Source organism: Myxocyprinus asiaticus, chromosome 33 (genome assembly GCF_019703515.2).
Source record: "Myxocyprinus asiaticus isolate MX2 ecotype Aquarium Trade chromosome 33, UBuf_Myxa_2, whole genome shotgun sequence".
Classification (NCBI taxonomy): Eukaryota; Metazoa; Chordata; class Actinopteri; order Cypriniformes; family Catostomidae; genus Myxocyprinus; species Myxocyprinus asiaticus.
Genome location: NC_059376.1, coordinates 12805234 through 12829541, shown reverse-complemented (window position 1 = coordinate 12829541; position 24308 = coordinate 12805234). Strand labels below are relative to the sequence as shown.

Genomic DNA, 24308 nt, shown 5'->3' with positions numbered 1-24308 from the left:
TGCTTCACGTCAGTCTACTGACTTTGCAACTTTCATTTCTTATAGGCCTGTAGAGCTTACTTTAATGTAATTAAATAGATATTTTTTCAACCAAAGCAGTTTTAAATTCTCAGATTGCAAGGACACTCAGTCTAAAGCTGGCCTTTCAGGGATACAGTCCTGTTAGGTTTCATTGTAGTAACTCTCTAGGTTATTACTTGCTAATTGTTAGTGGATCTTGCCAAGGCAAACATCGCTATTACTATTGCTCATGGCTAGGGATTTGACCCCCCTAATACTTAGGTTTAAACGTAGGAATGAATGATGTGTCAAATTGTGTGGCTTGTTGAGGAGAGGTGTGCCATTTACTTTTGAAAATTACTGTATATTTCTAAAATACTTTTATCTGCTAGACAATAAAGCAGGCAAAATTAGCCCATAGATTACATTGACGGATGGACTGAGCCATAAATAGGAACCAGAATGTCATACAAAATCTGTAAAAAAAAAAAAAAACTAAAACAAAACCCAACAACAACATTCCGTTAAATTTACGGTAAAACACCGGCAGCTGTGGTTGCCAGAAATGTACTGTAAAAAATACGGTGACCATGTTTCAGGCATTATGAGATGATGCCTGTATATTTTAAGTTTCACTACCATTTATTAATTGATATAAACTTGTTATTAACCTTCTGGAACTATAAAAGTCTGCTCTTCACTTTAAAATGTATTGTTAATCACTACAAAAGTTGTAAGTAACTACAAAAGGCAAGGGATAGTTCACCCAAAAATGAAAATTCTCTCATGATTTACTTACCTCCTGGCATCCCAGATGTGCATGACTTTCTTTCTTCTGCAGAACACAAATTAAGATATATAGAAGAAAATTTCAGTTCTGTAGGCCCATAAAATGCATAAAGTGAATGGTGACCAGAACTTTGTAGCTCCAAAATTCAAATAAAGGCAGCATAACAGTGATCCATAAGACTCCAGTGTTTAAATCCATGTGTACAGACACTGTATAATAGGTGTGGGTGAGAAACAGATCAATATTTAAATCGTTGTTTTTTTTTTATCATAAATTCTCCTCCCTGCCCAGTAGGGGGTGATATGCATGGATAATGTGAATCACCAAAAACAGAAGGAGAAAGTGAAGGGAAAAGGACTTAAATATTTATCTGTTTCCCACCCACACCTATTTTGGAGCTTCAAAATGTTGGCACCCATTCACTTGCGTTGTATAGACCTACAGAGCTGAAATATTCTTCTAAAAATCTTTGTGTTCTGCAGAAGAAAGAAAGTCATGCACATCTGACAAGGCATGAGGGTGAGTAAATGATGAGAGAATTTTCATTATTAGGTGAACTAAATCTTTAAAGTTCATCAAGAGTGGCGCTTCCAGGAGCAATAATTAATACACATGTAGAGACAAAAACACACAAGCACAAAACCATCGGGGTAACACATCTGACACTAAATTAATACAATGAACATCAATTACACCAAATACAATTTAACACAGAACACCCCAGTGTACATAACTGATATTAAAAACAAGAAACATAACTATTCCCATCTTTTTTCCTTTTTTTTCTTTTTTTTTTTTATACAATATTTTACCATAAAATTACATGTATTGTCTTGTTAAATATAATTTTTCACTGTACATGTTATGGTAGCTACACTTTAACCAATAATTTAAAAAATGTTTTTTTTTCATTTATTTATTTATTTATTTATTTTTATTTTTTTACTCCATACAGCATTTTTACATTCTTTTACCGTTAAAATTACTGACATATTTTACAGTGTGTAAAGACTTGGGGGTGGGATCTTTTGACTTATGCCAGTAAGCAGTCACTTAACAACAGCTTATTCATGCCTAGCAACCACCTATAACACCCCAGCAACTGCATACAACCAGCATGTTTAAAAAAACTACTCGGGACTCAATTGCGAGTGTGCAATTGGTGTTGGACAAGCACCACTCACATTTTCATAAGAAAAGTCTTGTCTATAATAGTTAAGTTAGCAGCTCTGGTCCTTTAAGGTCAATATATTCTTAAGTGAATCACAGTGTTATGTTAAAGAGTTAAAATGATTTTATCACTTAATGATTTTGCTCTGCTTTTAAAGTATGCAGGACAACCTTCCCAACATCATATGTCCTACGACACCTCATAAGCTCTTCATGAAATGTTATCCCTCAAATAAAAGAGCAGATAAATCTTGCTGCACTTGTTTATGTTTCAGTATTTGAGTTGCTGGGTGCCTTGGTTTAGTGTTTCTCTTTCAATGTTGTTCTGTGTACCTTGTTTAAATGAAGGGTATCGATGAAATCCCATGGTTCCTGTTAATCCTTTTCTCATTTGCTCCACAGAATGTGTCAGTCAAATTTATTTTACTTTATAGTTGAGTGTTTTTCATGTATTTTTTATTTTTATTTTGTATGTTTTTATTATTTTTTTTTTTTACATTTTTTAATTTGAGTAAAGTTTAAATACTTAATCTTAAAGGTTTTTAATAAACCTTTATAAAGAGGAAGCCGCCCACCACCACCTCTCACCTGAAACTATTGAGACATGTCACAGGCTGGAATCAAACCTACATTATTCATGTGAGCTCAGTACCGTGATTCCACTGCACAATTCCAATTAATGATTCTTTCAGTAATTGTGAGGAACGAAGAACTGATAATGTTTGCAAAACATTTTTAGATGGCATTCACTGCCCGCAGTTGTATGTTGTCAAATTATGAGAGAATTTTAGATTTTAACAGAACATTAACACATTGGAAATAAAGTGTATACCAATCTTACCGGTTAACTTGTTTACGTTACAACTTAATTGGGTTTTTAACTATCTCTCTCAAACCCACACTTAGGATTTCGATTTTCTGTGATGCATGTCATGTCTGTGACATAGGTAGGCCTGTATATAGCCTAGAGTAAATCTAGACTTTTAATCACAAAAAAAACAATGAATCACATGATTGTTGATTCATGTACGCAGCCGACAGAAAATGAGACACACTCTGACAATGTATTGACAGTGGTTTTGGTGCTTATATCGCATAATTATTTATTATGCTGCTCTGTCTGAATTAGCGGAATAATGCTGTTGCTTCAGTAAAGAAAACAGAACTGAACATCATATAAAGAACTCAAAGTCAGTAACTATTGTTTTAATGGAACTGGGGCCGGATTCACAAAAACGTTCTTAAGAAAAAAAATGAAGAAAGTTCTTAGGATAAATTATAAGAAGTTTGTAAGAATGTTCCTAAGTTCAATTCTTGAAAAGTTCTCAAATATTTTCTTAAGAACATCTTAATTTTTTTCTTAAGAATAAAAAGACATGCTTTGACATTGTCTGATCAGCCTGCTCTGTTACAAATTAAGAAGAAAATTGTAGTTAAGAAGAAATTTCTTCTTGAGAACGTTTCGTGAATCCGGCCCCTGGTTCTAAAAAAAGAACTGGAAGACAGTTTTACTCTAAACTGTGACCTTGTGGTGTTTTCATTGAAAGTTTGGTGTATGTAAATTAACCACTTGTGTTAAAACGGGAATGTCAGGGCTGAATAGGGAAACCAACATTAGACATGACACAACACTTTGTATGATCACTTCATGAACAAAGTGGACTCTGCATAATGTAAATCTGGACAAAATCTCTTTGTAGATTGATTACTTGTAAGTTTGTGTACATTTTTGGTTGTTTTGACAAGCGTTTATGCCTGCGAATTATAGCACACTGGTCCTAATGTTAAGAACAATAGTCATTGCAGTTAAGGTAAAATTAGGAGGAACAATGCTTTATCGGGGACTTTTTGTGAGAGTTTACTTTTCCCTGTGTGGAGATAAACCACTGCATTGCCTCCTGTCATTGCCTTGTTGGGAGGATGTTAGCTTAGCAGTGAGGAATGTGTAGGATGTTGACATGAAATCCATTCATCAAGTTTTTTTGCATGTTCTCACAGCTCTTGCTTGCTGCCTTGAAAAACATGAGAACTTTTCGACACGACCGGATGGATCGATTCCTAAGAGCTGATGCAGAATCTAATTTAAACCTGGGAGGTTTTGGATTTTGGAAAAATGTAAAACAAAGAAATGTTACCTTGTAAAATGAATAAAAAAAAATAATAATAAAAAAATATAAAAAACTGAACTATTTCTAGGTCACTAATCAAATAAGCAAATTTGTAACATGGCTTCAACTATTGGATAACATTGATTATCAGTGTAATTTTTATTCAGATTGTTATGCAATAAAACTATAAACAAATAAATAGAAACATGCAAAATAGAAGCATTTTCACATGTGGACTTTTGAACCCTATTGTATGTATGTATGTATGGAATATATTTATATATGTGAAAGTGACTATTAAAATGGATTTTACTGCCAGGTGACCTATTAAAGGGAATTAGCCATCTGTTTTTCAGCTGTGATGTTCTGCACTCGCCTAGTTTGTCATGTGTCTGTTGTTGTTCATGTTGTCTTTTTTCCAAACAAACTTTAAAGTGCAAGCTAATCTTTGAGGGCCGACATTAGGACTGGAATCATCTTGAAAGAACCTTCCTTATCTAATTCCTAACATGACATCACCATGAAGGACATTCCTTCATGTGCTGTGATTCCTGATAGGCACCATTTCCCGTTAGTCTTTCTCTACTTAAAAACAGATTGTAGTTTCCTAGCAAGCAAGCAAGATCACTAACTTTCCCATTCTGAATCTGAAGGTTTCTGCCAAGCTACAGTAAATTTGAACAAAGCATAGAGGCATCCAGGCATCAAAATCGACCCTTAACCCTCCTATTGTCTTAGGATCATTTTTCACCCAGTACAAGAATAGGTCATAAATACAGCATAGTTTTTAGTACTGGAACCAAACATTGTGACTTTGTCAAGACCATAAAAAAATAAAATAAAAAAAAAGATAATGTGTTTTTGTATATAACTGTTTAAGGGAAATAGCAATTTAAACAAACTGTCCTGTCCAGGGCCATGCACAGACATTTTGAGGGGCAGTGGCTCAAACTGAAAAAATTACGCAGAGAGTGTTTTACTCTTCATCATGTCTTAATTGCTTTGACAATGTGGATACAAAGCATCTGCAAAGTGAATATTTGCCGATATAATTTCTTTCTCCAGAGGGGCATCTCAGCCCAGGAGGGCAAAGGGGCAGTTGCTTGGGCCACTGAGCCACTCCCCTGTGCACATCGCTGGTCCCTTCCATTGTCTTAATGGGTAAATTCAACATATGGGAAGAACCAGTTGTGACCTTTCACTTTTTATTTATTTATTTTTTATTATATGAATCAAATTTGACTTAAAATATTTTTCAAACGTTTTCAAGTTTAGCCCTTAGCCCCATACTGTTCTCTAGCTTCCCCACCTGTTCCACTGGGTACTGCATCTATCCCACAAGGTGCATACTTGTATAGTTGTACATACCAAGGTTTGATGAATTTTTAAACTTATTATTATTTATGGTACTCCAATAATATTCAGTGTATATCATCATTATACACTTTAGGAACACAATAAAACATACAGTATTTTTGATAAGGGGTGCCATTGTGCACTAAGAATTTCGTAATTTTGAATGGTTTTCAATACGGGTTTAAAATGACCCAAAGAACAAAAGGAGGGTGTGATTTCTTAAGATAACAGGAATGTTAACGAATGTTCCAGGTCTTAATGTGAAGTTTCATGTCCATTGTTAATGTGATGAACTACACCTGTGTAAACCTGAAGGGAACTGACGTCATATACTAAGAATCACCTTGTGACCGGTTCATTAAAAGTAATTGAAATGGCTAAGAAATGTGGCGCAAGCTCTGAAAAATAATTTATTTGCAGCTGCCACTTGGTGTTATATTTTGTAGTCCAATGCAAAGACATTCACACATTTTAAGTGTGGCTTAAAATAACAGTGCAGTCTGTAACGCTGCATATTTGTTCAACAAACTAAGGTAGGGAACATGATGTCTATGGCACTTTTGTAATTCTTCCAAAAGTACTGAGGATGGCATTTTGATCCTATTTGCTTGGAATGTTGGAGCAGCCTTTCCCTCTGTGCACATGCCATGTTTAATCAGATTTGGCTGTGGTAGCTGCTGTGTGTCAGTGTGACTGTAGACTTTATATGGTCCCTGTGTGCTGGAAAGTCTATTGTGACAACAGTGTGGGCGGATCATGGCTTGTTTTTTATGATTACAGAAACTGAACTCTTCTACCTGCCTGCTATGATGAATAGATGCTTATTGCTGAGCAGAAATAAGGGGATAGTGCTGGCAAAACAAAGACATTTCTGTCACAACCTGTTTTATTTTTATTCAGTTTGAACCCTCTACCATTTTAAACAATAAATTTGGCTCATGCGATTATCAATCCCATTTTTAGATCTGTGCCTCCTTATAGACCATATTTTGATGACCCAGATACTATTTTAATTCCATTCCACATACTTTTCACTCTAGAAGGCTTTTCACACTGCTCTTAACTCTGGATTCAGTGCACTTTGAACCCTTGGTAAAGCAACATTTTAATTATACACAGTTTTGAAAAGGGGGTTAGCACTGTCTTAACCCACCTGTGCTCCAGAGAAGGATTAGTACCACTTTTGCTTGGGTACAAACACCCCATTAGCTTTAAAGATTAAGTAATTTCTAAGGCACTAGCATCACTAAATGGAACTGCAAATAGTAATTTAATTGTCATTATTTACTCACCGTAATGTCTCTCCAAACTAGGGCTGTGAAAGTAAATTCGAATTTCTCACTGAAATATTTCCAAAATTCAATTATTAAAATTTTAAAGACATAATTTCAAGTACTGAGAAAAATCGACAAGACATTAGATTTTTAAATCAACGTTGTGTCCTACGTCCACAAGAGGTTGCAACAAATCATTTTAAACCAATCAGCACCGTGTTTATTTATTGCAAAGAACATACTGTATCTGGCTATTAACAAATGTGCATATAATGATAATGTCAAAAGATTTAGCCAGTCCATATTCTTAAATATTAAAGGGATAGTTCTAAAGCCATAGAATCACTTTGTACGATGAACTGAACCGAAGTTTATAAAATCATCATCTCCTTCACATCACCAAAAAAGGCAAGAAAGAAGTGTGAAGGTTTTTAAATAGTTTTTCTTTTGTATTTTACAGAAGAAAGTCATATGGTTTTGGAGCGACATTATGGTGATTAAATGACAATTTTCATTTATGAAATTTCCACTTTTAACTATTCCTTTAAATATTGGAAAAGCAACACAATTGTCATGCAATCTAACGAAAACCCCTTTTTCTTCTCTCAGCTGGTACAAGCTGGTGGATAAGAATGGTAAACAAGAAAAAGACAGAGGTGAAGTTCTCTTGGACATCCAATTTATGCGGAATAACATGACGGCCAGCATGTTTGACCTCTCCATGGCAGACAAACCTCGGTCCGGCCTTGCCAAGCTCAAAGATAAGATCCGCGGTAAGAAGAAAGATGGCTTCTTGGATTCTGCCTCCGCAATTGTGCCCTCTTCAGTGGCATCAGACAGTGAAGAGGAAGACAATGATGTTACAGATTCTCCAAAGAAGAAATCAAAACTGAAAACCTTGTTTGGACCAAAGACAAACCTCCAGAGGAATGTATCTCAGTCCATGTTCACACTGGGCGCCCTCCCTGAGAAGAATGGTTCGCTTAGCAGCAGCAAATCGTCAGGCCTTAATGTGGAATCGCCTGATGGTAAGCTCAAAGGTTATACAGGGACACATTGTAAAAGGGATTTAGATACTGGCAATTATTATTTATCATATATATTTAACATAATATTGTTAAATATTATTTCTCCTTTCTCCCATTTTTTAGAATGCATTTAGATTAGTAGTAATGGTTGACCCTCAGAGACCCAAGCATTGATAGTGATGGTGTATTTTTTTTTCCCTCCTTGAAAGTGTTTTGTAAATATAGATAAAACTATATTATTTAACATGAACTAACAATGAACAATGCTTTTACATCATTTATGAATCTTAGTTTATGTTAATGTCAACATATACAGTACTAATACATTTTGTAAAATTAAAAGTTTTATAAGTTAACATGAGTTAATGCACTATGAACTAACATGAACTAACAATGAAAAACTGTATTTTTACTGCTGTAATTTTGTAAACTAACATTAACAAAGATTAATAAATGCTGTAAAAATCTGTGGTTCATTGTTAGTTCATGTTACTTAATACACTAACTAATGTTAACGAATGGAACCTTATTGGGAAGTGTTACCAGACACAATCCAGTTTTAGTACTAATAATACTAATATTTTCTTCCGCAGTGAAAAAGAAGTTTAAAATTCTGGGACACAAGCGCACCAGCAGCACAGATAGCAAAGTATCTCTAGGTCCCTTTTCTCTTCTGAGCCGCTCTAAGCAGAACATTCAAGAGCAGAATAACCTCTGTATCAACGGGAACCATGTTTATGCAGAGGACCAAGAACCTAAACCTGGTTTCGGGTCTGAACTCAGTCTGAACAGCTTAGGAAAGGGTTCAGTAGAAGATGTTTGTAAATACCATCGACGGAACACTTCCGATGTCTCCATCGACTCATTTAAAGGTCTGAGTGTGCCCTCATACAAACCTGAGGTGAAAGACAAAGCTTCACAGCGCCCTCTAGAGGACAAGACTCACCTAGAGTTGGAGGAGGAGAATACTAAGAAACCACAAGGAAGAAGCGTTCAAGAGATGCTCGACCGACAGGAAGAGCAGGAGAGGAGGAGGCAGCAAGAACGAGAGAAAAAACAAGTGGAGGAGAATAGGAGACTGGAGGAGCAAGAAAAGAAGCGCAAGGAAGAAGAGGAGCAGCAGAGAAAGCGACGTGAGCAGGAGGCACAGAGAGCTGAGGAGCAACGGCACCGGGAGGAGAGCAGAGTTACAGAAAGGCTCTCCTCTTTCTTCGGCATTGGAAAGAAGAAAGAGGAGAGGAAGGAGGAAGCAAGCCCTCAAGCTATGATTGAAACCAAACATCTGGATATTTCCTCCTCTACAAACCGCTTTGAAGAGATTCCCCTCACCCCGGAACCTTCAGCCTTGGAAGAAAGATTCGTCGACCCACGGAGGGGCATTCGGATTCCCCTCAACCCGACGCCACCCAGTCGCCTAGCAAAAGTATCTGCAGTCAAGCCGAGGTGAGTGCTCATATATCATCTCACTTGAATAAATATACAGAGTGACTATTTGCACCCCGGTGTAAACAGCATCTGCCACACAGTGCAGCTATTTTCACCCCAGTAGTCTGGTTAAACCATAGAAATATACGACAAACACGAATGGCGCTGCGGTGGCAAGGGGTGTAAAGTACTGTATACTGTTGTCCATGCGACCCCGGTTCGATTCCACCTTTTGTCCCACTCTTTTTTTCCCATCTGATTTCCTGTTTCCACTCTTAATATTTCCTTTAATACTACTTTATATATATATAAAATAATGTAAATGTTGATTTCATTGCAGTGATTTGGGCACAGTGAATGTCGGGGAGTGCATAGAAGGGTTTGATCTGAAGGCGGGGCATGTCAGTCTCACTTGTTCCTGCGGCTTTGCATTGCTTGTGTAGATTGCATGTATTACTATAGGCTTAGTAAAATTGTAGTAACTACGTTTTTTTGGCAGAAACCATAGTTTTAATGCAATTAACTGTGGTGTTACTACAGTAAAATTGTGGTAATATAGTAACCATGGTTAATTTTTTGGTTACTGTAAATTTACAACAAAATACCTAACTGAAACTGTGGTTACTGTAGTAAAACCAAGGTTAGTTTTTCTAAGGTAAGGTTAGGGTAAGGTTTAGGGGTAGGGGTTAATGTAGTGTGTCTGTGTGACTCTAAATAAACACATTGCAGTGATGCCCATGTACTGTATGTTAATATTTAAATTAGAGATCGACCGATGTGTTTTTTTTTTAATGGCCGATGCCAATATCCAGAGAGCAGGGTGGCCGATATATATCACACAATTTAATATAGTAAATAACATAAACATAAAATTGCTAAAAAAAATAAAATAAAAAAAAATAAAAAAAAATTAATAAACTCTCATTTAGCACTATATTTACTCAATTTAATACTAAACTTTAACTTTGTAAAAAATCATCTAAAAAAATTATATTTTATTTTAAATGGTAGATAGCAGTTCTGATTTCTGTTTAGTTATCAAATTTTAGTCATTTATTTGCACATGAAGAAATTGTTAATATATTAGGAAGAAGGAAATAACAGTACACACAGTAGTCCAGCAACCATGGATGGCCTGTCCACGTTAGCAATCGCATTTTCTCAAAAAATACCGAATCAAACCAATTGTACATACAGTGCATAGTGAGTAAGACATTTACTTATAGCACACGTGAAGCACTTTACTTCGAAGTTGCACTCACGCACTCGTGCGAATACAGCACGAGCAGCAATCTTCTGAAAATTTAAATGGCCTGGATCACCTGCTTGGATTGTCACGGAGTGACCGTCATGATTTGTGAATCAGAGGAACTTTTGATTCTGATCCTGAAGTTTTTTATTCTGGCTGATGGAATAGGCGCTTCAGAGGAAGATATTAGATGAGTGCTCGATGGGAAGAAAATGCTGGATTTTCATGAAGTTTGTGAATTACATCTGTTTAAATTGATGTTTGCCTTTTTATCATTAGACAAGACAGTTAAAAGTTACAGGGAACTGTTGAGGAGAGAGAGGGAGAATGAATCAGGTGAGCACTTTAACATTATGAGCTCAAACACATCTGCTGCGGCTCTGATATGCGGACCATTAAAATTACACTGTGTTGACACCGGTATTATTGTAGTAACATGCATGTTACAACAAAATTAACCATGACTGGTCGTTTACATGTCTCAGTCGCTTCACATACAAACAGGCGATTCTCAGCGCCCTCAAGAAACAAATCGGCCAAAGGGGAAAATTTATCGCCGATGCGATAATTAAAAAATTAGGAATATCGGCCCATTTATTGGCCTCGGCGATATATTGGTCGACCACTAATTTAAATATGGGTGCAAATAGTATCTGCCACTATTTGCACTGGGGTGTAAATAGCATATACCATTATTTGCACCATTACTGTCTGCCATAAACATATCATGATGCATTTAAAAGCTTGGGCTCTAATCTCTTGATTCAGGGATTTGTTACCTTATTGTGAGTGAAAGCTTTCAGAAGGGATAAAATAATGTGGAGGGCTACATGTTTGAACTACCCTAAGAATATTAATTTGCTGTTTCTCTGCCTTATGCTTAATGCTAAATGCAATAACACACTGCTGCTATTTTCACTTTAAATGATAAGTCCAAGGAATAGTAATGTAATCTTTCAATGTCCTGGTTCAATGAATATTGTTAATGATTTTTCACAAACATTTTAAATTACTTTTATATCACGGATTTGTTGAATTTTGGATTCGGATTGGTTTACAAACATTCCAAGTTTTTAATTTTCTAAAACTGCACAGCTATTAAGTAGTTCCAGGTTTGTTGATTGCAAACTTCGCCACGTTCTTTCCAAAAGTTTCAAAAGACAAAGAAACTGGTCAAGCAAATCGGATATAAGTGGCAATCGAATTTGAGCTTTTCTGAATTCACTTTAAATACATTTGTATGTTTAAGTTTTTATTTAATATTTTAAAGCTCAACAATTTCAGCAGTTGTGCAAAAGCTGTTCTCCTGAAAATACTGTATTAGCATGCCACAACGCCATAGGCAAGAACTGATTGCATCAACCTTCAAACTAGTAACGGCTGACTGATTAGCCTATGAGAGGGATTGAAAACGCTAGCTGCGTAAACTTCGCAAAGATGCGAGTGTATTATGGCTCTTGCTGTATTATGTGTAACTTATCTCATGCTGAGGGAGCATGGTGAATGGTAAGTCGAGCTGCCTCTCTGATGCCATTAGCATTGTATATAAATCTACCACCTGAAAGCTGAGAAAACTCCAGGCTGTAACTGTACCCTGCCCACCTCTCTTTCTGCTGTACTGCTCTGTTGAATAACAAGCTTAAAGGGGAACTCCTTATCTAGGCATAGCACTCTCTTGGATTTAGATAGATGGTTAATATTTAAAGATCTGAAATAAATTGTGTACACTTAAGTCTCAAGACGGTAAGTATAAGAGCTCAAGTGATTTGAGTGAAATGGCCTGATAATTGCAACTTTACCTATTGAGGTTGTTACTTAAAGTGGTTTCACACTCTTGAGATTTCTGCTTAGACAAAACAGGTGATATTTTTGTCTCTTGTGTAAAAAATACTTTAGCAATAGTGTAAATAACTAGTGCCAATTTTATACATTAAACATATCTACAAAATTCTAATAACTTGATTTTTAGATGTTTTCTTTTTCTTTCTCATTCTTTATAAGGATGCCTTTTTGGCTTGTCCCCATCCCTGTGTTTCCAACTTCTCTAATTTGTTAAATTAGCTTCAGATGGCACAGTTCAATTTATCAACAGTTTACACATTATTTGGTAGAATATTTAAAATCATACAGAACGTCACTTTAAAAATCAGACTGGAAAAGCCTCGCATTTCATTAAATGACCCTGGGAGACACAAGTTTGTATTCATTTTTGATTATGTAGTGAGCCAAAAACGCTCAAACTTTAATGTTTTTTTTTTTTTTTGTCTCTCACCACCAATATATCCCAGTGTAATGTGAAAGGGTTGTGAGAGTTTTTTCTGTAAATGAGATTATTTGCTCTCCAGTAGAAGGGGGGGGGGGTAGGTATCACTTGAGTTTCATACCTTTGGGTGAAATTTTAAGATGTGTTCTCTTTTCTGTCACACAACCACTGTGAAACATTTAGTCTGGACATCATTTCGTCCACTTTGTCAACAACAATTGATACCTCTATGGTTCATGAAGTAGTATATAGATAAAATGCTCTTTTTTTCATTCTTGAGTTAAAACCATGTGAACCATTGTATCTTTTTTCATCCTCTCTAATACTCTAGACTGAAAACAATTGTACCTGAATCTGGGCTGATCCACTAACTTTGACATTATGTTAAATATAAAAAAAAATATTATGTGTGCATGTAACAATTATGTATGCTTGACCTTACTTGTGCCATCCAGTGGTTCTTTGTTCAGTTTCTTTCACAACCTAAGTGTGCTTAACATGAGCTTTACCTAAGTGAACGATTTGCATCTTGACTTGATTACTTATTTGTCTGTATCTTACTTGACCTGTTTGCCAGAAGCCGTATGATTGGTTAGTGGAGGAGGGAATGTGGACTGGATTGTCATGTGCTGATCTTCTGGTATGGAGTAAAACTAGTTGTGGAAAGATGATGTGAGCTTGTGATCTTACAAACAGTGACTAAGAGACATTGTCTGAGCACAACAGTTTAAATGATTATATTTTCAAAACTGGAAGCTTTAGAATTTTCCAAACGTCTGTTTTGTGGTGATAAACTAGTATGGTGAGTAATTCTTTTTCCAAAGGCTGAGGATAGAAAAGAGACAAGAATATGGATACGTTGTGTTGGTTCTTGTGGAATTTTTAGGTTTGGAATTGCAGGGTTGCTTTCTTCCTGTTTTACTTGGGTTTATGTTAAAAGGACTTGAATATTGAGAATTCAAAGAATAATCAGTGTTTTACATTTAGCAAGAAGTTTTTCCATTACACAGTACTAAGTTAAGTCAGTAATAGCTAGTTAGCTTTTTTGGCTGATTAGATTTACTCTTAAAATAATATGTAACAAGCTAGATTTACTAGAATTTGTTCATCAAAAAAAAAAAATCAGATTTTCACAGGTGCACTTGTGTTATAATATCTTTAGAAATAAGAATGAAATTCAAAGAAATACTGACTGGTTTTAGCATGTTTTATAATGCTTTTTGATGTATAACTCTTTGTGATAAAGTTTGTTGCATGATAAATGGAAAGTCAGTTTTTGTTCAGTTGTTTGTTCGTAGTGTGAATATAGTGTTGAAATGCTTAATATGTAACTAAAGGATTTAACAAATTGTCAGATTGTTTAGTATGTATTTAGTTGCCTGGCAGAGCTATAAGAGTTGCTATAGATGAAATCTGACAATTTTGTTTTTACTCTTTGGCAGATTGTCCCTGAGTGTGCTGCCTGAACCAGATAATAGCAATTCCCAATCTCCCTCAAACTCTATAGATACCCACAGCACTATCCACTCTTCCCCACTTTCCCCATCCCTTCCTAGTGATCTGTTTGAGTCTATGGGTATGTTCTCTGATCTTCATTCTTCTCTGGCACCTGGGAAACCTCAGAGAAGTTACAGTGAGTCCCCTAGAAACAGCATGGAAAACCTATCAGGAGTTGGGTCTGCTCCAAAAATTGAAAAGAAACGAAGGGCTCCCCTACCCCCTGATTATCCTGGTGGTTCGTCCGGGACTGGGAGCCACCATCCAGATAATGGGGGACAAGTGCAAACCCAGAACTCCAAAGATGGTCATAGGCCTACTCTTCCTCTCCCAGACTATGAATCCCTCTACCTCAAGAAAAGGCATGGGGTGATGAGTCAAACACTTTGGGAACATGTTATTGCAGAGGTAAACCAGAGAAACTGGGATCTTTCCGAAGAAATTAATGTTGATGGGCCTGAACAGTCTATGCTAAATAAATCTGTGGTTTTAAAGGATATAACCGCAGACAGCCGTAACCAGCACCAAAAGAGTTGTGAGACACCTCCCCCTGCCACCTTGAGGCACAAAGAAGCACTCATCCCACCCAAAGCAACTGCTTCAGCCATACCAAAGCCACTGATTGAAGGTAATGTCCAGTATAGTCCCATCAAAGAGCTTATATTTTCTACTGTTAATAAGCCTGGCCGCCCTGCTTCCAAAAACTTGGAAAACATCCCATCTCCAACTGGTCAGAATCGACATATGCCTCAAGAAACTGAAAGGAAGATGGATGTTGTTACCCATCAACCATCCCTGTCAAATGAGAGGCCAACACCAGCTGCCAGAGCTGTAACTAATCTAAATTCAAAGGCTGATAAGGAATCAAATTCTGAAGATGTGGCTAAAGAAATGCCTTCGGTCAAGCCCAGACAATGCACATTAAACAAGGATCCAGTCATACAAGTCCAACCGGACAAGCTGGTTACAACTCAGCCCCTGACTTTGGAAAACAACCAGGTTGAAAAGCCACAGTATGGTACCATAATAAGTGCATCCACAAAGAATGGTCCTGACCAGTGGGAAAGTTTCTCTTTGGAGGAGTTAGATGAAGCAGACCACTCCAAAACCGATATGCCAGAAGAATGGCTTGTGGGACTTACCAATGAACCTAAAAAGGGGATGATTGGTCTTGATCCATTCCCAAATGATAACCTAATATCTAATGACCCCTGGACTTTACCACAGCAGAGCATGAAAGATGACCCGTTTACTGGGGACCCAAGGAAAATGGAAAATTGGAAAGATCAGACATTAAACCATTTTGATGACAAAGATAACCTATTTGCAAACGCAGCGACAACTGATCCATTCGCACACATTTCTGAGAACAGCACACCACCAAAACAAGAACCCAGAAAATCACCCAGCTTCACTGATCAAGCCAGAGCCACATTCCAAAGAAATTTTTCACTTAAAAAGAAAAACTCATCTCGCCCAAACACAAGTTCTGGGAAAGCTCTTACAGAAAAAAGTAGCCTGGGTAAATCGGTTTCTCAATCTTCACAGGATGCTGATGATGTGGAGCTGACTGTAACTAGTTTTGCTCCACTGAGCAGAACTGAACCCACTCTGATGGGTGGCTCTTCTGGGGGCAAGACAGCTCTGCACGCTTGGGTCTCACCATCAGAGGCTCAGCCCGTTACGCTGCAGGGTGGTAGTGGAAGTGCAGTCTCAAATCCACGAAGGTGAGAATAGTGCTCCCAATCCCCTACTAACAACTCTTTGAAATCCCCTAACAATTTGTCAACACCTGTTGTGTTAAACTCTTCAACTTTCAAATCAACATCTGCTATTTACCCTGAAACTACCTCAATCAATCTCTGGATCCTGCTAGATTAAGTGGGATGTTTCTGTGGCATTTCTTCAGTCGGTTGTTGGGTGCCTTCTGCTTTGTAGGATCTTGATGATTGGGATCATCAGCTTGGGATTTTGCTGGTGATTGCTGCTAATCATATTTATGCATGTGTGGAATTTTATGGTTGACTTTTAGGATATTAATGGTTGTCTTTTGTGATATTAAGCAGTTAGCTCAATATCACAAACAATATAGGGTTTTGTGCATTTATACAATTGGATGTGTTTGTTCTAGTGGGTCATATTGGATAGATCAATTTTTAGATAAACAAATGGACAGATTTTATTGACAATATCAACAACTGTACATATTAATTGCATTATCTTATGCATCAGGATCCAAAAAAAAAGATACAATATATTTTCAATGAAACTGGTGCATTCAAGGCTGTAAATTTGAGTAGCGTGCTCATATCTTGGTATGACCTGAGAAACTGCTTGAGTGGTGGAGCGTGATTTGTGGGTATTTCAAAGGCCATGTTGTTGTGCATGCTAATTGCATTATACACTTTAACATAATACTGTACAAAGGTGCTTGAAAATCCACTGAGGTTTTCTTTTTTTTTTTTTTAGCTTTGCTTAAATTATTTTATTTTATTTGGCAAACTATACATTGGGTTAGTTTGGAATGGTTTGTTAGCAGAAGTGCTTACTGCATACTGCACTTTATTTAGTGTTCAACAAAATGTTCTAAAACCTGTAGTATGCTACATACATTTGCTACATACCACATACTACGCTTGCTCTATTTTGCATGTTTACATCAGCACAAGGCATTGAGTTGTCATTTCAGAAACATACACAGTAAACATATATTTAATTATAAAGTCATAACTTCAGCATTCCAATCAAATACAGAGTCTCAAAGATACTAGCCTTTTTCTGCAAGATTTTAAAATTGTGGTTCATACTGCCTCTGGTTTATCACTCTCAAATTGGTCGAGTGCATTGTTGTATTGTGGAATACAGTATCCCACACAATGTCCTCTGGTAGTATTCTGCTGATTTTGGCAAATGTAGTAGGTCAACTTGACACTATGCACACAGATAATTTGCATACTGTGCACAGTATTGCATTTCTATGAGATATAGTACTAGCCCTGTAGTACTACTAGTACTAAGCCATTTGAAAAATACCAAATGTCTTCTTGACAGAATACTAAAATGATGGGCCGTGAATACATCTGGATCGTTTGTGTAGTTATCTAATTTTTTTTTATTTTTTTATTTTTTTTTTATCCTTTTAAAAGCGCACCCTCCTGGTTGATGCAAACAAAACAGTTATAAGACATTGTTAACAGCCTAGCTTTTATGTTCATTCCAGTAATATGTGTGTCTCTGCTTTCTCAGGCCTCATCCAGTGAAACCTATGAGCTTAGAAAGTCAAGCGCTCAGTTGTCTTGCTGTGGGGAAAGATATGAAGACCATCAAAGAAATGGCTGAGAAGTCAAAGGTACAGTAATTTTCAGAAAGAGTCAAAGGTAATCTATTGCAGTGGCTCCAAACCTTTTTCTCAGGCGACCTTTTTAATGAGTCATCTGTCTGATGAATGTGTTTATACATTAGGCATTTTAAAAATAGCCCAGACGGAAAGCAAGAAATTGTTCTGTGTGAACGAAAGTGTTTTTATTTTCACTAAAACTTCTGTGTTTGTAATGCAGACTACTTGACTGCAACTACGGTCAAATCATAATCCGACTGTTCTCCTAAAATCAAGTAGACTGACCACTAAAAGAGCTCTGGCAAACTCAACTTTTGATGTTGGGGAAACCCTTATCTAGTCAATGCTTATTGTGTGAATTGACTGATTGTTTTTGTTTTTTTCTCTCGTCCTTAATAACTGTGTATTCAGAATGGAGAGAGTGGTCCATACACCCAGCTCACACAGGAGGAACTGATCACACTGGTGGTGAAGCAGCAGGCTGAACTCTCCAAGAAAGACACCAGGATCTACGAGCTGGAGGATTACATTGATAACCTGCTGGTTCGCGTCATGGAAGAGAAACCCAGCATCCTGCTTTCACTCCAGTCAAAGTGTTAGGGCTTGATCCTAGCATTTCACTTGACTACACCCAGATCATAACGCTATGACACTATAATGCTGGGGAATTTGTCTAATATAGCCATAAGAATTTTGAATTTTATTCCAAACGTAACTCACATCTCATAATAGTTTTTTTTTTTTTTTCCTTGAGTACCTAATTTGTAGTAGGGTTGCTGGCATATTCACATTCTAATTTTGTACTATCCCTTAAACAAATCACTGTGGAAAGTGAATTAGTATAATATACTAGGTCCAAAAAGAAGATGCCAGAATGCTTCAGTTTTTTGCATTCTCAATGGTCTGTTGTTATCGACTGGATACAGGGGTATTATTATTATAATTATTATTATTATTTTCCTCACAGGAGCTGGGTATGAGCTCCTTGAAAAGCTCTCCAACAATGAAGAGAGCCTATTTATCGATGATCCAGTTTTGTTTTTCTGTGAACAGCGATCTGTCCATTTAGGTAAATAGATGCTTTCCTAAATGCATTATTTATTTAAGCATCTCAAGCTTGTATATAAAGACTTCCCTTTTGCCTGAAATGATTTGTGTTCTGATCATGACTGCTGCCTAGTGTCTATATCAGAATGCTTGCATTACTGCTGATGCGGCCTTATCTCTATTGGGGCTCAAGTTCAAATTAAACGTACTGTTGCTGGCGATATGCTGGACATTTAGACTATAAGCACTTTGTACTTGAATTGGGTGTTTTTTTTTATGAAGGATTAATGTTTTATGCTGAAGTAATTATCTGAGGTACACTGATGCTCTGTAGAAATGCCTTAATGAAGAATTATTTTTGTTACCTGTGCGTATAATGCTATTGAAAATTCCTTTGTTTAAACACTGGATGTATAGATACCCTACTGCATTTTCATTGCGCTGGCCAATTTTGGGCAATATTAGGAAATTTTGCTCATTTTAAGGTTATAAAATAATTTGACTATTTTTCAGCTTAGTTGGCAGTCAGCTGTTAAATCAATCAAATTCAAAATAGTTTTTATATTGCAGTGAAATTATTGAGCTGTGACTAATTAGCGTTCTTTGTGAAGACAGTCTTTTTGACTGAAAGACGTCTGGTGACATGAATGTTTTGGAAACAATGGACATTTGAGGGAGTATTTTCCGTTTGTGCATACTCTGACATACTGCAGTTCTTTAATGAACAAGCAATAACTGTTTGCAAAATTTCAGGCAATACGGTACTTACCACAAACTAGGATCATATGCGATGCAAGTAACATGTTGCCTACAGCACAGTCTGCACAGTTTGTTGTGGAAACAAAGATCTATGCATTAAAAATACTCTTACCCTACTATAATCCACCATTATGCACCAGTAGATAAATTCTTCTTTTAATATTATTTTAATTAATGTCTTGTATTTGTTTGGACATGACTAATTTGAATTGTTTTAGTCCTCAAACTGTTTGTTTTTTTGTTTTTTTTATCCATGTTCATTTTAACCATCAGACTTCACATCCAAGAGCTTCCAGAGTTTCTCATTCAGCTGTTGTCTATAATATTGAGTGAGTTCACTAAACTAGCATTTTGACTGTGACCAGACTCTGTATGCCAACAGATTCCTTCATTTCTGAATTTGCATATGAAGCCTTACATTTATGTTATTTGTTAAGCATTTGTGTACAACAAATGATGTTTTGTAAACCTGTGCCTTCTATCTTCAAGATTCCACATTTCCGCCTTGAAATGTCTTTTGGATGATGTATTAATATACTGGTTTATTCCTTTACTTCAATAACTGCATAAATGTAATTTTATTTTAATTAAATAAAACATGTAGCTAAATGCATGCATTTGTGTTTTAAATCATGCTTGTAAGATAAGAGGTATTTAAGCCTATACAACTATGTAGGCAACAATTTATTTATGTGTACAAAACTAAATTCTAGTATTTAGGCATAATTGCTTGATTCTTATATATATATATATATATATATATATATATATATATATATATATATATATATATATATATATATATAGCAATATACAGTATATTGCACATTATATGTATGTGCAATATATATATATATATATATATATATATATATATATATATATATATATATATATATATATATATATATATATATATATATAAAAACACACGCGCGCACACACACACAGGCAGCCAGAAGTTTGGAATAATGTACAGATTTTGCTTTCATGGAAAGAAATTGGTACTTTTATTCACCAAAGTGGCACTTCAAAGACTACTTCAAAGAGTTCTCATCAAAAATCCTCCACGTGCAGCAATGACAGTTTTTCAGATCCTTGGCATTCTAGCTGTCAGTTTGTCCAGATACTCAGTTGACATTTTACCCCACGCTTCCTGTAGCACTTGCCATAGACGTGGCTGTCTTGTCCGGCACTTCTCACACACCTTACAGTCTAGCTGATCCCACAAAAGTCAATGGGGTTTAGATCTATAACACTCTTTTCCTATTATCTGTTGTCCAATGTCTGTGTTTCCTTGCCCACTCTAACCTTTTCTTTTTGTTTTTCTGTTTCAAAAGTGGCTTTTTCTTTGCAATTCTTCCCATAAGGCCTGCACCCCTGAGTCTTCTCTTTACTGTTGTACATGAAACTGGTGTTGAGCGGGTAGAATTCAATGAAGCTGTCAGCTGAGGACATGTGAGGTGTCTATTTCTCAAACTAGAGACTCTGATGTACTTATCCTCTTGTTCAGTTGTACATCTGGCCTTCCACATCTCTTTCTGTCCTTGTTAGAGCCCATTGTACTTTGACTTTGAAGACTAGTGTAAAACTTTGTATGAAATCTTTAGTTTTTTTGGCAGTTTCAAGCATTGTATAGCCTTCATTCCTCAAAACAATGATTGACTGATGAGTTTCTAGAGAAAGCTATTTTTTTTTTTTTTTTGCCATTTTTGACCTAATATTGTCCTTAAGACATGCCAGCATATTGCATACTGTGGCAACTCAAAAACCAAAACAAAGACAATGTTAAGCTTCATTTAATGAATGTATATGTATGTATATGTATACTGTTGACAATTTCTATGTTTGATTTTCTCACTTGCATCTGTTTAGCTGTAAAAGTCATTTGTCCTGTGCTGGTAGATTACACTATGTAACACAATTTTTGTTCCTGCGTAGTAAGTGTTATTTCCTAATTGCTTATGCCTCAAAAGTACAGAAAATGGCTATTATTCCCCACAGACTTTGCTTTTGTGACCAGGACAGTGATATTTTGAAATGTTCCTATTTCCAATGAGAAACCGGGCAAATTTGTGTCTTTTCGTTCACAAAGTCAGAAAAAAACAACATATGAATCCAAATTAACATGTATTTGTACTAAAGTAATACAACAATGACTACAAAAGGTTTAGAAGTGAGTAGTTTTTCGAGATTTACGATTATACTGTAAATCACTTTCACGTATCAGCGCCCAAATGTACTCATCATACTTCAAGTTGTCCAGCAAGGTTTTGATGCTGTTGTAATCCTCTTTGAGGTGAACCGAGTGAGCCAGGGGAAGAGACGAGTACTTGTTACCATTATGGAGCAGCACGGCTTTGAGGGTCCTGGATGAGCTGTCAGTGAGGAGGCACCACTCATTCTGGATACAGGTGATTCAGATTGCCTCGAACAGACTGGTCACATTGTGGCAGAAGCAGAGCCCATCTTGACGGATGAAGAAGCTGGAAAAAGGTTGGTGACGCTTCCTCTGACCTGCGACTTGCACACTTTCATCCAACAAGTTCCACTGCTTGAGCCCAGACGTCAAAAGCTCGGCATTGGACTTGGTGAGACCAAGATCTCTAATCAAGTCGTTGAGGTCTTTTTGGTTGGGGTAGTATGGGTTTCTCTCCTCAGCTCCACCTCTGAAATTGTCATCTGGATCTACAACATCTTCCTCACTCTCTGACTTGCTGCTCTCTTCTAAAGATGGCTGCTCTCTCTCCGAAGGAGTGGGTACGGGGCGATGGATGAAGGAAGTTCCGGATATGTGGTAGCAGGTGCATTCTTGCCAGTCCGATGTTTGGAAGGGTCCACCATGCAGAAGTAGCAGTTGCTTGAGTGGTCAGTGGGTCTCATTTCCCCTCTGTACCATCCTACAAAAATACATTTATTTCACCCATGACTAATGTGTAAGAGATTTCATTTTTCATAAATGAATTATTTTTTCAATAACATTGAAAATTGTAAAATATTTTAAATTTAAAAACTTTTACAATTTTAAAAATTAACACATTTTATAACAAAATTCCGAGCAACAATTGTCATCTTACTTTCCAGAGTTTTTTTTTGCAGTGCTAGCAGGTGAAATGAGGTGCCCAGGGTTTGCCTTGATCCCTGGCAGGCATGCCGAAATATGCCTTGTAGGCCTCACACATCTTAGCAGAAGCTTCCACGGAGTACTTTTTCGCTCTTATCTTGATAATTGGCCTCAGACATAAAAAAAATGCGTCTGCCGGATGTTTGCAGCCTCTTGATGCCATCTCAGAAAAATGCAGATATGTATCCACTTTGGCAGCTGGAACTAAACTGAACTGGTGGGCTTAAGGCCCCTGTATTTATACTACTATTTATATTACTGGAAATTTCTAGAAGTTACTCCAAGTTTACTCAGCACTGAATCTATCTGGAATGTTCTGGAAAATAGGTAAATTTCAAAATATCTTTGTCCTGGTCACAAAAGCAAAGTTTGTGGGGAATAATAGCCATTTTCTATACTTTGAGGCATAAGCAATTAGGAAATAACACTTACTACCCAGGAACCAAAAAAATAAAAATAAAATAAATAAAAACACTTTTTTTTTTTTTTTTACACGGTGTTATCAAACAATGTCTACTAGATAATGCCGTTTGTTTTTTTGTTTTTCCCAGCAGAGTGCCATTCAGTTACAGAAATGTTCACAAAGTAGCATAATTATGTTGAAATAAATTCAGATGCTTCAATTAATGTTTTCAATAAGTACTAGATGTGTTTGAACAGGTCAGGAAGATGGATATCTTACACCAGGACTTATTTCCATGCATGTGATCTGGCTTTAACATGACATTTAGCTCCATATCATCTGTTTTTCCTGTAGCTTAAGGTTTTTAAACACTATGCTGGTGGACGTGCAGAAGAGCAGGAATATTTCTGAGTGTAATAGCATAAGGATGAACATATATATAAGAACAGTAAATTGAGCAATGTTATTGGCTGCTGCTGTCTGCAACAAAGGAAAAAAATACTCTCCTAATGAAAAGATTGTATTCACAGATGAGCAGCTTTCTGACTGTGGTAGGGGTTTTGTTCATTCCTGTAAATAGTCATTCTTGAAAAATGTACTTTTCCACCAAATTGCAGCAGTTGCAATAACTAACTCAATAACAAAACTGAATTAAACAAAATGACAAAGTTTTTGAAAGCTTCTTACACTGTTTGAAGGAAAGCCCATAATAATTTATGATGATAACAGGATTAACAATATTTGAATATGTTATTTTGGAAAAACTATGGTTATGATACTGTACAATTTTGTATAGGGTTAAGCTGGTCTCTATTAGGAACTATTGTATAATGACAATTATTTTAAAAATATTTGGTGAAAATGTTGACGTCCATATGACAATTGTTTGTTAACAGTGGCTTGTATGTTCACTCGAGTGTACACACACGCTATGCCACTGTGAACAAGCTTCTCTCATGCGTTCGTGAAAGATCATCATGAATCAAGATTTTCACTGAAAATGACTTACATTTTGAGATGTTTCTCAACAAAACCTATCAGACTTGGAATGTGATGCACAAGTCGCATAAACTTTTACACTAAAATTTTTTAAAATGTACGCATTTCAATTTCATATCAAAATTCCATCATATTGAATTGTCTTTCTTTTTAAGATTACGTACCGTAGGTGCTTTTTTATTGCACTGAGAAAACGATACAATATACGTTTCTTTTTTGTGTTCTGCATTTGGAAGGACATAAGCGTAAGTACATTTGGGTAGACTATTCCTTTAACAATATTCTTGTAGTTAAGAGAACATGATACTGCAAGACCCTTATTAGTCCATTGACTAACCCTTTTTCAGATCCGAGGAAGGACACTATCAAAGCAATATCTAAAAACACATAATTTTAATAACATTTAGAAAGGGTTACAATGCATTTTCACAAGTATATATGTAAATTTTGCGGTCCACTTAAACAAATCATTAATACTG

The 24308-nt window shown here is 36.3% G+C and overlaps 1 protein-coding gene across 1 annotated transcript in view; it reads left to right on the top strand.

Annotated features, from left to right (window-relative positions):
- LOC127424300 (rab11 family-interacting protein 1-like) overlaps positions 1-19908 on the top strand; it is a 36449-nt gene extending 16541 nt beyond the window's left edge. Inside the window, exons 2-6 of the mRNA XM_051669342.1 lie at positions 7308-7726; positions 8320-9169; positions 14106-15887; positions 17407-17509; positions 17909-19908. Of these exons, the coding sequence (XP_051525302.1) occupies positions 7308-7726; positions 8320-9169; positions 14106-15887; positions 17407-17509; positions 17909-18097 (3343 nt within the window). The 3' untranslated portion in view covers positions 18098-19908. The remainder of the gene's footprint in view (positions 1-7307; positions 7727-8319; positions 9170-14105; positions 15888-17406; positions 17510-17908) is intronic.
- Positions 19909-24308: the final 4400 nt, after the last annotated feature.